The sequence below is a fragment of the Syngnathus acus genome, chromosome 10, assembly GCF_901709675.1.
Source record: "Syngnathus acus chromosome 10, fSynAcu1.2, whole genome shotgun sequence".
NCBI classification, from domain to species: Eukaryota; Metazoa; Chordata; class Actinopteri; order Syngnathiformes; family Syngnathidae; genus Syngnathus; species Syngnathus acus.
This window is the reverse complement of record NC_051095.1, coordinates 6846166-6863293: the sequence shown is the minus strand read 5'-3', so window position 1 is coordinate 6863293 and position 17128 is coordinate 6846166. Positions and strand designations below refer to the sequence as shown.

At 45.5% G+C, this 17128-nt stretch overlaps 1 protein-coding gene and 1 long non-coding RNA gene across 2 annotated transcripts; both read left to right on the top strand.

Annotated features, from left to right (window-relative positions):
- The first annotated feature begins 557 nt into the window (after positions 1-557).
- Positions 558-1329, top strand: LOC119128993. The gene is made up of 2 exons (XR_005099115.1): positions 558-1144; positions 1217-1329. It is a non-coding gene; the product is annotated as an uncharacterized LOC119128993 (long non-coding RNA).
- A 1778-nt stretch (positions 1330-3107) lies between these two features.
- Positions 3108-16995, top strand: mgat4b (alpha-1,3-mannosyl-glycoprotein 4-beta-N-acetylglucosaminyltransferase B). Its single transcript, XM_037260539.1, has 15 exons — positions 3108-3376; positions 9877-10056; positions 10213-10356; positions 10532-10665; positions 11522-11568; positions 11878-11991; positions 12613-12688; positions 12776-12890; positions 12973-13103; positions 13209-13316; positions 13380-13573; positions 14408-14486; positions 14553-14640; positions 15908-16020; positions 16275-16995. Exons 1-15 carry the CDS (start codon positions 3280-3282, stop codon positions 16296-16298), a joined length of 1644 nt encoding a protein of 547 aa, XP_037116434.1. The 5' UTR covers positions 3108-3279; the 3' UTR covers positions 16299-16995.
- The last annotated feature ends 133 nt before the right edge of the window (positions 16996-17128 follow it).

Below are 17128 nucleotides of genomic sequence, written 5' to 3'. Positions count from 1 at the left end.
GACTACGACAGGATTGTTGCGGCAGGCGGCGGCGCGCGTTGTAAAAAAAAAATATATAATAAATTACGCTGCTGCCGCCATTTCGTTTTCTGTTCAAACTCTGTGTGTCGCTGTTGAAATCTACTTGAACAATGTACTTTTTCAAATGTCAAACTTGAGCACTGCCCGCAATTGTTTTGAAGGGGCGCACCCTCGCCGACCGATGTCTTTGAGTGCATGTGTTACCGTGGTGGCGCAGGCGGATGAGATGAGGGGGCCTTTGGACAATACAACCGGGATCGATTTGCAAATGGCCTCTCTTGAAATTGAGTCTCATTTCCTCTTTCCCAACAGAGACCGTCACCGAGGCCAAAGTCCAAAAGCGACAGAGCGGCTGCGATGTGATCTTAGAGTGCAATGTCGATGGTGATGCCCAATCCTTCAAATGGACCAAGGACGAATCTGACGAAGCTGATGCAACTCAGAAGCAGTTGACCATCCAGAAGGTGGCTGTTCAAACGAACGCTAATTATGTTTGCAAGGCCACAGACTACGACAACGGGGAGAAGCCTAGCGAGAAGTTCGCCTACACCTACGCAGGTGAGTCGGGGGCCCTTGGAAAGCACCATCCCATTGAATTTGCCCGCCCCTTGCAAAGCGTGACTTCCTGTTTTTGACAGCTCCCCAAGCCGTCTCCGACGTCCGCATCACCCGGAAAGGGAAAGTCCTCACGTGTGAGGCCAAGGGTGTCGTCAAAAGCTTCAAGTGGGAGATGGAGGATGGGACGGCTGTCACTTCACAGCACGGCGCAGTGGACGCTGTTGAGTCAAAGTTCAAATTGAACTCGAAGGCCAAAGGCAACTTTGTTTGCGTGGCCACCGGCTGCGATGACAAGGCCGGGAGGTCCGACCCCTTTAGCGTCGACGGAAAAGGCAGCGAAGAGGGCGGCTCCAGCACCAACAACGACGAGAGTGACAATGGACGTGAGTACTTGCATGTCTGTCAGTGGAGCAAGCCCCGCCACCGCCAATGTTTGCCATCTTTGCTCTAGATGGGTCCCAACCAGGAAGTGGCCCCCAGGGCGCGTCCACCTCCGTCGCTCTGCTGCTGATAAGCGTCCTCGTTGAGCTCTACGTGATGATGCTGTAGACCCGGCGGCCGCCGGGTGAGTTGCCATTTTTTTGCTTTTTTCTTGCTTTTTTTCCCCCCAACCGGCTGTTTGTCTGCTTTTCCTCAGACGAGAGATCCTGGAGGCGACGACGTCAACCTGCGAGTGGCGCGCCCTTCCATTTTTCCTTTTTTCATTTATTCGTTCAGCAATCCAAATATTCATTCGTTCATTCAGCAATTCCCAAAGAAAAGCACGGAAAGCGGATCGGGAGAAGCGGCGGCGGCGTTGACGGCGGCACGAGACCCTCGGCCAATGGAAAACCTCCATCATCTGGCGCCAGGGAGGGCAACAACTCGTGATGCCTGAGCGGTTGGCCTTTGACTTGTTTGCAGCGGGCGAGTGGAGCGGGAAAGCGCTTTTTTTTGGGTCTTATTCAATGTTCGACTCCATTTATGATATTTACAATTGAGTGCAACCTTTTTGTCTTCTACTTATTCCAATTGTATTCTACTTGATTATATCATTGAACTTTAGCATCGGGGGTGTTGCCAAACGTTTTGTGGAAGGAAGGTGGTCAACGCGATGGGGTGAATTTGATGGCGCAACTTTGCTTTCAACCAACGCATTGGAAGGGCTTGCTTGAATTTTTGATGCGTTGGCTTTGCTTGCAGCGCATTGGAAGGGATTGCTCGAATTCCATGGTGCAACTTTGCATTGGTGTCATGTATTATTGAGTCGAAACCACAATAAAGTCTTCATCCCACTTGGTGTTGTGTTTTGACGTCAATGAAGCGCGCGCGCCATTTTGTGGACCAATTGCGGGACATCTCTGTGGCACACAAAGATTGAGAAGACGAGCAGAGATGGAATGGCCCGCCGCGATGGATGTAACGTTCTTGCATGCAGGTTTTTTTTAAATGACTTTTAAAGACAGGTGGGATTTTTGTATCACACGTTCTTGCATGCACTTCTCCCCAAAATTGACTTTTTGAAGACAGGTGGGATTTTCGTCAAACTTTCTTGCATGCTCTTTTCAGTCGAGCCTTTTTTTTCTTTTTTTGCCAAAAGACAGGTGGGATTTTTTTGGTATCAAACTTTCTTGCATGCATTTTTCAGGCAAATTGAGACTTTATTTTGTTTTTGCTGAAAGATAGGTAGGATTTCTGTGTCAAACTTTCTTGTATGCACTTTTCAATCAAATTTAAGGGCCTGTTTTTTTCAAAAAGACAGGTGGAATTTCTGTATCAAACTTTCTCGCATGCATTTTTCAATCAAATTGAGACTTTTTTTGTTTTCCGCCTGCTCCACATATCATATTTATATATATTTGTTTCAGCCACTCACTGATTCACTGACTCACTCACTGACTCACTGACTGACTGACTCACTCACTCACTCACTGACTGACTGACTCACTCACTCACTCACTCACTCACTCACTTTGTTGCTCATTTACGCTAAGAGAGAATTGAACATGTTTGTAAAAATAAATACATAAGTATCATAGACTCAACATCAACGCTGAGCGACTACTCGCCATAGCATCACATGATGATCAACAGGGACCGACTAATGAGTACCATATTTAAAGGTAAAAAATTGTTCTTTTAAGACAAACTTTTCAGAATGCTGTATTAATGACTACACTTGTCTGTTTTAAAAAAAAACAAAAAAAACACACGCACACGCGCACGCACGCACACTGCAACGATGAAGAAATACACGTGCAAGTGGTTTCATTTTGTGACGTTCCCAAAGTGACGCAGTGAAAAGTCTCAAAAAACAGAAAAAAAATCGCTCTCAGTTTGGAAAATTACGTTCGCGGCTATATATATATATATATATATATATATATATATATATATATATTTTTCTACGGGGAGTGGACATGCGAATGCGGAGTTCACCGAAGATAGACCTCTCAAATATATATAAAAAAGACTACCTGTTTTGTCCCTCTCAGGCTCCTCCCTCGCTTTTTTTCTCCCCTTCTCTCTCGCTCTTTTTCACTCCGTCCCTCCCTCCTCTCGTCATTCTCGCAGCTACTGCTCTCATATCAACATCGCTCTCTCTCCTCTCGCTCGATCTACCTGTCTCTTTATCCTCCTTTTCTTCTCTCCTTCCCTCGCTCACCCCCTTTTGCAGCCCCCCCTCCCTCTCGGTGCGGACATGCTGAGGTCGGTGTGGAGATGAGGTTCCGCAATGTGTCCTTCTTGACGCTCTCGTTGTTCGGACTATGCGGGCTGGTTTCGCTGTCCTGGTACACCGCCTTCAGCTCCTCCAGAGGTAAGAACCACATACGTCACACGCGAACGCACGCACGCACCATCCGTGGTTGGGGAAGAAAAGAGAGCAGAAGATGATGTTGATGGTGATGATGAAGAAGTGAGACTGCAGGCGAGGGAGACTCGATTCACGAGGACGGGGGAGCACTCGGTTTGTCGGTGTCAGGTGAGGTGGGGGGGACCTTTGAGGGTGAAAAAGGGTGCGCTTGGTTGCAGAATGGACACGTGTCACTGCATGCTGGGCTATGTGGGGGTTAATGTAACAAGCCCCCCTAAAAAATTGAAAGCAACATCCTTGATAGACAACTTAAGGTCCCCTTTCAATTTTTGCCTTCACTTGTGAGGTAACACAGCACAACAGAAGTACAACCGCGTCTTCAGGTCAAATGGTTGGCATGTGTTATGTGCTAAAACACTTCTGGACCTTAGCAACACCCAAACACAGTTGTGTGTCCTACAAGGATGCCAAAGGTGCACGTCTTAATAGTAATGCTTTTCTCACTACAAGTCACACTTTTGGCTTATAGAATCAAGAGCAACCTTCCTAATGTCAACTAGGTGCCTGCATTACTAGCTGTCAAACTTGAGTGGACTAAAAGCATACTAGTACAAAGAAATCAAGTAAACGCACAAATGGCTCACCATAAATCCAACTTGGTGGAAAGACTAGGGAGCACTCGTCGATCAGCTGTCACTTGTTTGTGATGTTTACACGCCTGACTGGAGTAGAAATGACCTTGGAGGTCATTAAAGGAGCACTTGATTTGCCCCACAGCACGTGCCGATCTGCTGCGGCATCTATCTCTGCTTCAGAGGAGCGCTTGGTTTTTCTTCAGTGGAGAAATGGAAAATCCGAGCCGGGGGGGTGGTGGTCGAGATCAGGGGCTTTGCTCGTTTTGCTCGACTGAATAAAATGCGTCAAGCTGATGAGAGAGGAACAAGTGCTTACTACTCAAGAAAGATGCACCTGATTTGTGGTGATGCACATGCAAGTTGCTACATTTGATTGAGATGCAACCAATAGTTCCGTCTCCAGGGACCGCATGGTTATGCATGTAGCACATACTAGGGGGCAATTGGGGGGGGGCCATGCACACAATAGCTGTGGCATCCAATGGAATGGTGAGTTGGCCGTGTTGTGGATGACACGTGTGTGTGCGCTTGTGCGCTTTTGTGTTTGTTTGCAGGCGTGTATTCCTGTCTCTGTGCGTATATCCGTGAGAAGGAGTTTAAATCTAGGTGTGTGTGTGTGTGTGTGTTTGCTGCACGCACATGTTTCCTGCTTGGACAACCCCAGCGTGTGTAACGTTGGGACATGTTTTTTTTCAGAGGGGGGGCTTGTTTTTTTGGATGCGGTATATATCATCCGGGTGGAGACAGATGTTGGACGTGAGCGGCAATGTGAACATCCGAAGAGCACGTGACGCTTTCACACCTGGGTATCACATGACACCACACCGCTAATGGTGTGGCCCATCAAAATGGCTGAGGTGGTTGGCGGTGTTGAGAAAGTTCATCCTGCTAACCTTTACGCCGCCTGTCCAACCTTTGGTCGTGAGGTCAAGGCAAGACAAAAAAAAAGGATTTCAACTCTGCTCTCCCTATCGTAAATGACTGTTAGACATTCTTTTATTTTTACGAACAGTGACCAGCATTTAAGAAGCCAAACGTGTTGTTGTGGAAACGTGTTTGACACCAGTGATCGTACTTTTGACGGTTAATGATTAACCATTAACAACACACAATGTGTTCAGTTTGTTTGACGGCTGGGGCGATTGTGGAGGGTAGAGGCGGGGGCTGGGGTGAGATGTGGCAGGTTGAGACAAGCCCGCTCGCTGACTTTGGTCTCGGCCGCTTTGTTGCTTGTGCTACACCGCCAATAAACTTCAGCGCCTAGACAACCATGGACGAAACACATCAACGCTTTTCCTTTCATCGCACCGTGGTCAGGTCCAGCAGCAGATGCCAAAAACCTGACAGAACACTCTCATCCAAAGTTCCCAAGAATCGGTTCTGATGAGTGAAGTGGACTTCTTTCATGACTTTTGTAGTGTGACTCCGCAAGAGTCCTTCGGAGTTGGTTGACATTCAACATGTGAGCTGTATATGCAAGAATCTAGAGCAGGGGTCTCAAACTCCAGTCCTCGGGGGCCGCATTCCTACATGTGCGTGTTGAAGTATATTTAAAGACTCATCACATGATCTAAATATAATCAGTGTTGCGATTGCCTGTCCTGGGGCAGTCGGAGATCTGACGCTCCAGTTTATAAGCCCACTGAGAATGTAGCTCAACATTGTTCATTTCCACAACAGCAGCGGTTGTGTGTCTGTGTGTCTCTGTGTGTATCAGTGTGTGTGTGTGTGGGTGTGTGTTTGTAAGCATCACGGAAACAGTTATGAGCAGTTGATAGTTTCACATGGATGTTTTGCTACATTAAATGACTCACTCTGTTGAGCTTTTGTGTGTGTGTGCCCATGTGTGTGTGTGTGTGTGTGTGCACATGTGTGCGACTGTAGTATTAAATGGAAAGTTGTAATTGTCCTCTGGAGGCTCATCAGTTTCTATGACAACTTGTTGCTTCCTGCAATCCTTTCTTGTTTTCGTTCCTCATAAATGCTGCATGACAACAAACACACAAACGCGCGCACACACGCTCACAAATTAAACAACACCGGCTGTGTGCGTGCGTGTGTAAAAAGCGCGTGTGTGAAAAGTGATAAATATTTGACGAGAGCTCAGCTTTCACCGTGAAGGTTTTTCCTCTTGTGTTTGAGCAACAAATCAACCTTTTAAGCGTAATTGGCAAAAACACACTTGAATAGAGAGAGAGAGAGAGAGAGAGAGAGAGAGAGAGAGAGAGAGAGAGAGAGAGAGAGAGAGATTATGACAGCACAAATGGAGTAAAATTTGGTCGGCTTGTAGAGAGCAACTCAAGATGAAAAATCAGCTCCTCTCCCTCCCACTGACAAACCATCTGTGTGTGTGTGTGTGTGTGTGTGTGTGTGTGTGTGTGTGTGTGTGTGTGTGTGTGTGTGTGTGTGTGTGTGTGTGTGTGTGTGTGTGTGTGTGTGTGTGTGTGTGTGTGTGTGTGTGTGTGTGTGCGTGCGCGTGCGTGCGTGTGTTCCGTGCGTGGCAGATGGCGAGACGCACACTTGTGTTTGAGTGTCGGTAAGGAGCCAAACGAGACGGAGTGAATGGTTCGTCTTACTTGAGAACGTGACGCCCACTTGAATCGATATCCATGTCTAAGCACGCACACACACAAATGAGTGTCCACTAATAAACATCCCCATTTATTGAGGAAGTAGGTTCATGCCTGGGTGTCCAAATGTTTTTTCGAGGGCCGCGTACAGGAAAAAAAAATCTGAAGATACGAGGACTTCTTTGACATTCTCCGATATTTCCTTCCGGTCCACTCTAGTTGGGTCTCGTCTTCTATGAGAGACGTTGTTGTGAAATGCTCGCTGTCAGTTTATGAAAGGCGTGGTGGCGCTTGAAGCGGCCTTCTGGCGTCTCCATGCACTCGAAACATTTTAAACAGTGATGCTCTGTTGCTCGTCCTGGCTCGCTTCCTGTTTAACGGCCGCAGCGCACGCGGCAGGCGCACGAGACCGGCAGTGTGCCGCTCGCCGGCTGTGAACAGTCTGTGTGGACTTGTCGCCAGACAATTTCAGCGACGAAACGGAAAGAGCGGATGCCGAACGATATCAGGGCACATGCTCTAAAACGGACTGATGTGCGGTGACCATGGCAACCGCATCCCCATCATACAGGTGACCGCCGGTTAAGTGCTGTCAAGCTTCAGCAGGGCTCAAACATCTGAACTTTGAGCCCCTACGTCTTGCTTTGCTGCCATTTCGGATGAGGTCATCCCAATGGTGACTTGATGGTTGCCCCCCTGCTGGTCACAGATGTTGACGTGACCGCTGAGTTGAGGCATACAGGAAAGCATTAGCATGATCTTATAGACAGGAAGTGCACCTCTTCCGCTATGGCGACAGGAAACGGATGCTTGCTGCATAGAGGAAATGAGCTGTTACGCCCCAGCTACAGAATACTTCTGAACTACTACTACCATATAGCTCAGAGTTATACTTTAGAAATGTGCTCAAATTCACACGAATAAAAATTCGGTTGGTTCGCTCAGCTGTAAATATTGAATACCTTCAACATGGCCACCGTCCGCACACTGGCACTGTATTAGAATCTTTGGCATGTCCGTCGTTCCTTTGGAAACAATGACCTCATTGTGCGAGTGTGTGTGCGTGCGTGCGCGTGCGTGTGCGCGTGTCTGCACGTGTGCGTTTGTGTATGTGTGTGTATGCGTCCACACAGAAGCTCTTCTTTCAGTTTATACGCTTGTGAGCCTCAAGTCAATAGTAGTCAAATTTGTATATCTGAGACTATGGGATGATGTCATGGTGTGTGTGTGCGCGTGTGTGTGTGTGTGTGTGTGTGTGTTTGAGCTACGATTGAGCTACAATGTGTAGTTAGGTGCATGGCAACTGAAATGCTACTGAAATGTTACTACTTTGGGCAACGCTGTTTACAAGACTTTCACATCATGTCACAATCATGTCCATATATGGACCGGCAATTGTTTTTACGTTGATCCACATGGAAAATAGATATTAGTGCACGTTATGTTCTTGTTTTATTCATAATGACAACTGTAAATCTCGTGCTCCATGGTCCGGTTTGTGTTCTATTTCATGATTCAAGGTAGATTGTGTTTCATGAGCTAGCATGTACTAATATTGTTTGGTCTTACTGTTCAAGGTCTGGCCTATGTTCCGCTTTGTGTCCTGTCCTATGTTTTCATCCGTATCTAGCTTTACGGTCTTGGCTATGTTCAGGTCTATGTGCCAATGACCTCGGCCATATTCTGATCCATAGGCTGGTAAATCTTATGGTGTACCGCCTTGTTTTGATTTCATCCACCTGATGTTTTTTTTTTTTCTTTGTCTTTTTAATGGTGTAACAAAATTCTGGTTGATATTCCTGCTCCTTCTAGTCTACATCCTGCTCTGTGGTCTTGGCTGTCGGGGCACACTTGGACTACTTTAGCCTTGCCTATAGTTTGATACATACGTAGTCTGGTGTGTGTTGTCACTGATAGTCAGGTCTATATTTTGGTCCATCGTGGTTGATGTTCTTGTCCATGATTTGTGGTCTGGTCATTTTAAGAAATATCGAGGAGGGTCTCGGTCTTATCCACATTCTGGTCTATGTTGGGTCTATATGTTTCTAACACCTTTTTCTCGATTGTTTTCCGGTCCATCGTTTGGTTGTTGCTCTGGTCTTTCTTCTACGGCAGCTATGGGCAAACTACGGCCCGCGGGCCACATCCGGCCCACGGGGCCGTTTAATCCGGCCGCCAAACCTGAATAAATTGTATTATTAATTTTTACGGGGGGTCATTTTCCCTGCAATTACTATGTTTCCCCAGTAGATGGGGAAGCGCCCGCCCGCGCATCTACTCCCGGGAGCCGTGTCAGAAAGCTCGGTGCACACTCACAAGTGCGTGTGCGTACTCAGTAGTACGCAGTAATTTCATCTATCAGTGCCGAATTTCGAGTGTAGGCCGTGACGTCGATATTCTCGCGCGCTGAGTTTTCAGATGCACCTTTACCCTAATGCCACCCACAAACCTTGCCCTGGAATCCTTCCATTAAAATGAGTGGCCCGAAGAAAAGAAAGGTGGACACTGAGAGCCGAATGTTAAAAAAGAGTGGACAATTTGGCTCGACCTACGTGTGTGAGAAGACGTTCAGCCACATGTTTGAACGTCAACAAAGCCCGTCACAGATCTAGGTTAACGGACCGACACCTCGGCTCTATCCTAAAAATTACCACAACAAATTTTACTCCAGACTATGATGCACTAGCCAAAAAGGGAAACCAACAATACTATTGATTTCTTTATTACTTTATTAAGATGTATTCTTTCACTGATTCTTCAAGATGATGTATTTGGTCAGAATGTTTGCCGTTGGATGTGATTTCGCCTCATTAGATAAACATATTTCATAAATCTGACCTGCAGGCGCTGAAGTGATGGAAAATGTTATTCATCATAACAGTGTCGTATTTAATAAGAATCACTGATAGTAGTTTTTGGGTGAAATATTTTTTTCACGCTGTTAATAAACGCATTTGTTTTCAAAAAGCTTTTTTTTTAATATTCATGCTTTAGTATCGACGAAAAGTAAAAAGCTTTTATGCAACGACCTTTACATGTCATTCATATTACTTTGCACAAACACTACATCCGTCTGCTCCAGGTTCGGCCCCCCGGTCAAAATTTAGAACCCGATTCAGCCCGCAGGTTTGCCCACCCCTGTTCTACGGTCTGCCGGCCACGTGATCTGGTCCACGATCTGTGCTATAATCGGTTGAGGCTCTCACGTCATGTTTTGCAGCCAGGTCTTGAACCTGGCACCCATTTAGGACTCGGGACTTGACCCGGATGTGTTGCTGATGTCGCGTGGCTCGTTTAGGAGATGTGGTGGACATCTACCAGCGGGAGTTCCTGGCCTTAAGAGAGCGCCTGCATTCAGCCGAGCAGGAAAACCTACGCCGCTCCAAAGAGCTCAACCTGGTCCTGGATGAGATCAAGCGGGCCATCGCTGAGAAACAAGCGCTCAGGGACATCAACAGAACCTGGAGCAGCCTCTCAGGTGTTGAAATCTGCCACTCACGCAATCACACTCATCATGACCATTTTCCATGGCGCTCACACCTTCTCCGAGGTCAAGGGGCAGCCGAGTTTGTCTGAGAAGGCAGGAATTCGAAAGAATAACACTTAACTGGTTGCTGGTTAATGTCATTCCCAGAGGAGACCAGGATGAAGTTGTGGAATGTGAGCGTCAGCAAGAATTTCCTGCAGCTTCCCTCCGTCCTCCATCATCTTCCTCACCTCATCAACAGAGAAGACAGCCTGCAGCCAGCCGTCCATGTGGGACAAGGACGCACTGGAGGTACGTCTTTCTCGTCATGCATGTGTGTGTGCGTGTGTGGAGTGCTTGCGTGGAACTCCCACTGTCTGTTCAGATGTATGGAGTCACATTAGTGTGTGCGTGTGTGTGTGTGTGTGTGTGTGTGTGTGTGTGTGTGTGTGTATGTGTGTGTGCGTGCGTGTGCGCGCATGTACAGTTTCTATAGTGATGGGCGTTCCCAGTGTTAAGCGGGAGGTCCACTCGTACTTAACGGACACACTCAACTCTCTGATGTCACAACTCAGCGCCGCAGAGAAGGACGACTGCGTCATTGTCGTCCTCATCGCTGAGGTCAGCCACCGCAGCGCCATATGTGTCTGCGTGTGTGTGTGAGAATGTGTGTGCGCATGAGTTTGCGAGTAATACTTTGTAAAGGTCAATGATTTGGCTAATGAACCATCTCGTTCTCACACACACGAGAAAGCAAAGAAAGGGGATAAAACAAGAAAGTAGAAAAAGCTGAGAAAACGAGGAGGAAAGAAAAGAGAAGTGAGCAAAAGGAAGGAAGGAAGGAAGGAAGGAAGGAAGGAAGGAAGGAAGGAAGGAAGGAAGGAAGGAAGGAAGGAAGGAAGGAAGGAAGGAAGGAAGGAAGGAAAAAAGGGTAAGTAATGATGCCGAAGAAGTTGTTGCCATGACAGCACTCTGGTATCTTTTGTCGCATATCATCACGTGTTATGGTCATATGACCTTTTTCTACTTTTTTTTTCTTCCTTAAGCTTATATTTCCCTGCAAAAGGCATGCACACACACACACACACACACACTCAAATACCTCAAATAGAGGCACAGTCACACATGTAGGCACCCACATACACACTCAGTCTTCAAAAACAAGTTGATGACATAATAATTTTTGGCGCCCTGCTCAGCCAATCAGGAAGCGAGTTGTCCCGTGGCCTGGGTGGTATCCAGATTTTGAGGTCAAGCTAAGGTCACACAGCTGAGTCACCGCCGCTTGTTTTGGTGTCCTAGACGGACGGCCCAGTGAGGTGGAGCTTGAGGGTTACATACGCTCACTCATTGTGGAATCTTTTTACAGCTTTTTACTGACCAGTGTGGGTGACAGCTTGAGAGTGTGTTACTATGTCAATTACCGATGCATATGTAGTAGGTTGGGCTTGATGTGTGTTTGTGTACATGTTTGAAGGCGGACCATCAGTACGCCGTGAGCGTGGCAGACAACCTGAAGCTCCTGTGAGTAGTCTGCGCTATGGGATGTTGTTTCCGTGGCAACGTGCACCAACACTTCCTGTTTGAGCTTTCATCTACATGTGTGCATGTCTTTGAGCGTGAGTACAAGTCTGTGTGTGTCTGTGCCAGTGGTGTGTGTGTGTCTACTGTAAATATGCGTGTGTTTATTTGTGCATCAAGCGTCTACCTTCTCGCCGTCGTCTTGCTTGTCCTTTTCATTTATAAAGTTGGACGCAAAATCCGCTCCAGTTTAGCCTTGAATGACAATTTAAGGGCGGGTTATGCTAACGGTTTCTCGTCTGTGCTTGTCAGTTTCCCGTCAGAGATCCAGTCGGGCCTCTTAGAGGTGGTCTCGCCGTCGGTCCATTTCTATCCAGACTTCTCCAACCTGCGTGAATCTTTTGGAGACCCTAAGGAGAGAGTCAGGTGGGTTCCAGCAAATGTTAGATGGCTGTACAGTAATCCCCCGCTACATTGCAGTTTGTTTATTGCGGGTCCAGTACATTGTGGATCCCCCCAAAAAAATCAAAAATCCAAATTAAAAATTCTAAATTGAAGAATTATGGCAATGAAAGTTGCCTGCACGCCAGCAGAAGGCAGGGAGTGCCCACACAATTGCACTACATACACTTGTACCTTGTTATAAAATTTTTTAATAATAATAAGTTCTAATAACACATTTACAGTATGTACACTTATAAAAAAGTTGTTATAAGAAAAGTTCTAAAAAGATATTTACAAAATGAATACTTATACACACACACACATCACATTTATATTTATATTATTTATACATTATTTTCTGTATGTGATTTTTACTATTAATATAGTATTTACACGTTTGAAATTATCGTTTAATATTCTAATGATTACATTTGCACTTTTACGGTTTAATATACATTTATTGATACACAAAAAATGGAGAGGGGGACACTACTTAATGGATTTTTACCTATCGCGGGTGGTCTTGGAACCAATCATCCGCGATAAATGAGGGATTACTGTACTGCTTCCTGATGGGGCTGATTGATGTTGTTTTTGGATCAGGTGGCGCACCAAGCAGAATCTCGACTACTGCTTCCTCATGATGTACGCACGCTCCAAAGGGACGTACTACGTGCAGGTACACACACACACACACACACACACGCAAACACACGTACACACACACACACACACACACACTCACTCGCATGTGTGCGGGTATCAGCTGGAGGACGACATTGTGGCGCGACCCACCTACTTGAGCACCATGAAGAACTTTGCGCTGCAGCAGCCTTCAGAGGAATGGATGATCCTGGAATTCTCGCAGCTCGGATTCATCGGTGAGTTTGGTCGAACAAATTGTCCATTAATGCGTTGAAAACACTAATGGGACACTGACTTAGTACGTGTGCATGCACGCAGGAAAGATGTTCAAGTCTTCTGACTTATCTCTGATTGTGGAGTTCATGTTGATGTTCTACAAAGACAAACCCATCGACTGGCTACTGGATCACATCATGTGGGTGAAAGTCTGCAACCCGGAGAAGGACGCGGTCAGTCACCGATTGCTCGAAAGCTCCTCTTCTGTTCCAACACAACGACCCAAACAAGGCTTGACCTCATTGGACATTGTCTTCTTCTCGTCTTGCGTTCCTCAGAAACACTGCGACCGTCAAAAAGCCAATCTAAGGATTCGCTTCAAGCCGTCGCTCTTCCAGCACGTGGGAACGCACTCCTCGCTGGCCGGCAAGATACAGAAACTGAAGGTGACGAATGTCGCCGTCAACGCAACGTGGACGTCAATGCCAACGTGAGTTTTTTGCCTTCAGGACAAGGACTTTGGGAAGCAGAGCCTCCACAAGGGTCACGCCAACCCACTGGCTGAGGTCACGACCAGCCTCAAGACGTACCAGCACTTCACCCTGGAGAAGGCCTATCTCGGCGAGGACATCTTTTGGGCCTTCACCCCTGTGGCGGGCGACTTCATTCGGATACGCTTCTTCACACCCGTGCGCATTGAGAGGTCAGTTGTTTCAAACTGTTGATTCATTACTTCCAGTTGAAGTTGACGCAAGACAAAAGACAATTATAAACAAATGATATTTAACCAAACACTAAAATGTCCTTTCAGTTGATCTAATTTGAACATATACAGTACCATATATTGGATGCACATGGTTATAATGCACAAAGAATTTATTTTAAAAAAGTCTATAATTTTATTATTATGGCCATTTTTATTGGACATTTACAATCATTTTTTATGTATCAATTTAATAGCATCTCGTGTGAATTCGTAAACGATTTTATAAAGCTATATAGCTGTGGAATGATGTTGATTCTCTGCCTATACGACGTACCAATAAAAATGTTGAAAAAAACGTTTGTTTTTCACATTATAGTCATGTGCAACCAACGTCTGCTAGCTTAATGCTAACATACATTGTGAAATTGTACCAGACGGGCTTATTAGCATGGATGCTACACTTATTGTCAGGTGGGCGTAATTCACTAATATCACAACTTTTCAGTAAATTAAAAAAACATCCCTCCATTTGTAATAAAAAAAAGAGTCTTGGTCAAATGTATCTCACTTGTTTTCACTGGTTGTTTACAGCAAAATGGAAAAATGGTTTTACCACAATTCCCAGGAGTTCATAGATTTGTTCTCAAGCTATTTTCAACACTTTTCATTGGTTGACAGTGTGTCAACAAAACAGACCGTGTGGCAACAAACCATTTCAATTAGTAAAATAAATCATACTAATTCTGACTGTATTAGTGCCTAATTTAAACAATATTTTCTCTGTGCCATGTGGGAACAAGACGTTTTGCTACAATGTCGTAAATATTTCAGGTATTTCTTCCGAAGCGGAAACATTGAGCATCCAGGAGACAAACTTGTCAACACGTCTGTGGAGGTTCTTCCGTTCGATGTGAGACCTTCTACTTGTCTCGCGACATTCACGAGAAGCAATTGACGTACGATGGCTGTTTTCTAGAACATTCAGGCCGACAAAGAAGCTCTGATGGATGGGAAGGACAAAAGTCAGAAATACCATCGCACAGAGGACGGATTCATCCGAATTGGTCAGTCAACATCTCAGTCTCCACTTCTATAATCATTCACTCATTTCCCACTCATGAATCAGCACAAAAGTATTTTACGTAGGCACTTTATGAAACTATCCAGGTCCCCACAATTGAAAAAGTAGCCTAAAAAGGTTTTCCAATCAAATATTTATTAGCTTATGAGGATGTGGTTTTGGTTGACTAACATATGACATCACAAACAACAACTTGATCCCAATGTTTCATGGATTGCAAAATGATCCTCGTGAGACTCCTCCACTCACAAGCAGCATCACACCAAACCCACTATTGACCCCTTAAACCACCAAAAAGCATCAAAACCCACCAAAAACCATCAATGGTCTCTTATTGAATCAGATGATGGCATGCGTGTGTGTCAAAAGCAATAAAACACGATAATCCCATGAGGCCTCACATGCTTCCTGAGCGGGAAGACGACCCCACACAGGGAAGGATGCACGTGGATTATGATGAATGCTGACCCTAACCTCAACCGCCACGATCAACATCAGCCCCTTCCCAGAGTGGCTGTGCACTAATCACACATAAGCGTCAGATTTACTTTAATGGACTGGCATGGAGTACAACATGGATGGTCTCCTAATGACACATGCATATACTAATACCACATTAAGTCAGTGGTAGGCGGAGTCTACAGTCCAGTCAAAAATCAGCCTGTGTCTGTTGCCATAGCAATAGACTCTACAGAGGGCCTTCACAAACAGTAGTGCTGCATGGCTAAACTGACTAGTCGGCTTGTCCAGGTTACCACTCAGGATGGTTGTAGTTTGAGTTTGATTAATACAAATAATAAAAAACTCGTCATGAGAGAAATGTCACCCATTGCCATTTTTTTGTTAATCTGCTCATCCTTCCATCTCTCCCCAAAAAATGAGGTTTATGTCTTCTTAACCGGTTTTCATTTTAGTCAACCGTCGTCCTCTGAGACTTTTGTGATTAAAGGCCAAGTAAAAAAACTTGCAAATGCATTTCATATGCAATGTAAGTATTGATTGTAAAGTGCTTCCTGATGATGTGCTGTTTATTGCTATTAATGGTTTGCCTTAATAGCTGGGCAAATAAGAGGTGGATTATGTCGGGTAAATCCTCACTTAGGAACCAGGCAGCAAATGTAGCAAATGTAGCACACTTGCCCCAGCAGTAATCAATACAGGTAGTAAAAAATCCCCCAAAAGCCTTTTAGTCTGCTCATATTGCTTCTCGATCCCTTTGATCCTTTACTCGCCGTCTCTTCTTCTCTCAGGAATGTTCCAGAAAGGCATCGCAGAGGGGGAAGTGGATCCCACATTCGGACCCTTGGAGGCTATCCGGCTCAGCATCATCAGCGACTCTCCCGTTTGGATCATCCTCAGTGAGGTCGGGCCTCTTTAAACGCAAATGACAGGAATGGAGTGGGTTAATTCCTACAATAGCTCAAATTGAATGCAATAATTCCAGAGATTTTCCTGGAAGCGAACGTGTTCATTCCTGGAAACAAGAAGAAGGGAAATGACATTTGTTTCCCCCACATTTTATTCATATGCAACTTAGGGTGCATAATCAAATTGTAATGATGATGATGAGCATGAATGTCATGATTTGTCTTGCGTGTTGTCTATCGTCTTCATCAGATTTTCATCAAGAAGGTGGAGTGAAGGCAAAGGAGCGGGCAAGGGACTCCGAGTCAGGGTTCCCCAACGCCATGGCGCCACATCGCCTCCCTCTGGTCGCATTTGTCCATTGTAGGTGGAAAAAAAGCTCAGTCACATGTTCACGTGACAGAAAGCTGAGGTCATGTTGAACGTTGAGACGCTTAAGTGACGACGGGGGGCGGGGAGAAGACCGACATCGGATGATGACGATGAAGATGACGAAGGTGCCGCTTCGAGGAGGTCTTCTTCTCAGGCCCGTAGCCGCAATCACTTTGCTAGGGCCAAATCCTAGCCGTTTCTGAGCGTCCTCGTCCAAATGTTGGAACATATGACTTCCTGTTGGCCTTCACAAGGTTGCGCACTGGACAGACAAACACAGGGACGAACTGACACGCAATTCCCAGTGAGCGACTGACCACATGACATCAGATCACAACAACCCTTCCGCTCCAGTCATGTGACAAGGAGTGATGATCACATGACATGTATAGCTGGAAGGGAGCCGGTTCGAATGAATACTACTGTACTTTGTGATACACTACTTTGTACTTAAAGTGTTACTTCAGAAGAATTACTGCACTGGAGAGGTACTTTTCCGTACTTGACACGTTTCTACTTTTATGTCATGTCTAATTTCTTGTCATATCAGTAGCTGATGAAAAGGATAAATTATTAAAAGAATCATCAATATGTTTGAATACCATAAGTTTCATTTATTGTCTTCACTGTCCTCCAAATATAGATGCATTTTAATTCATTGTAAATTACTTTTGAAAATAAGCCGATGAACATAAAGTTGTATAAAAATACCACCTCCCCAATAATGAAAAACA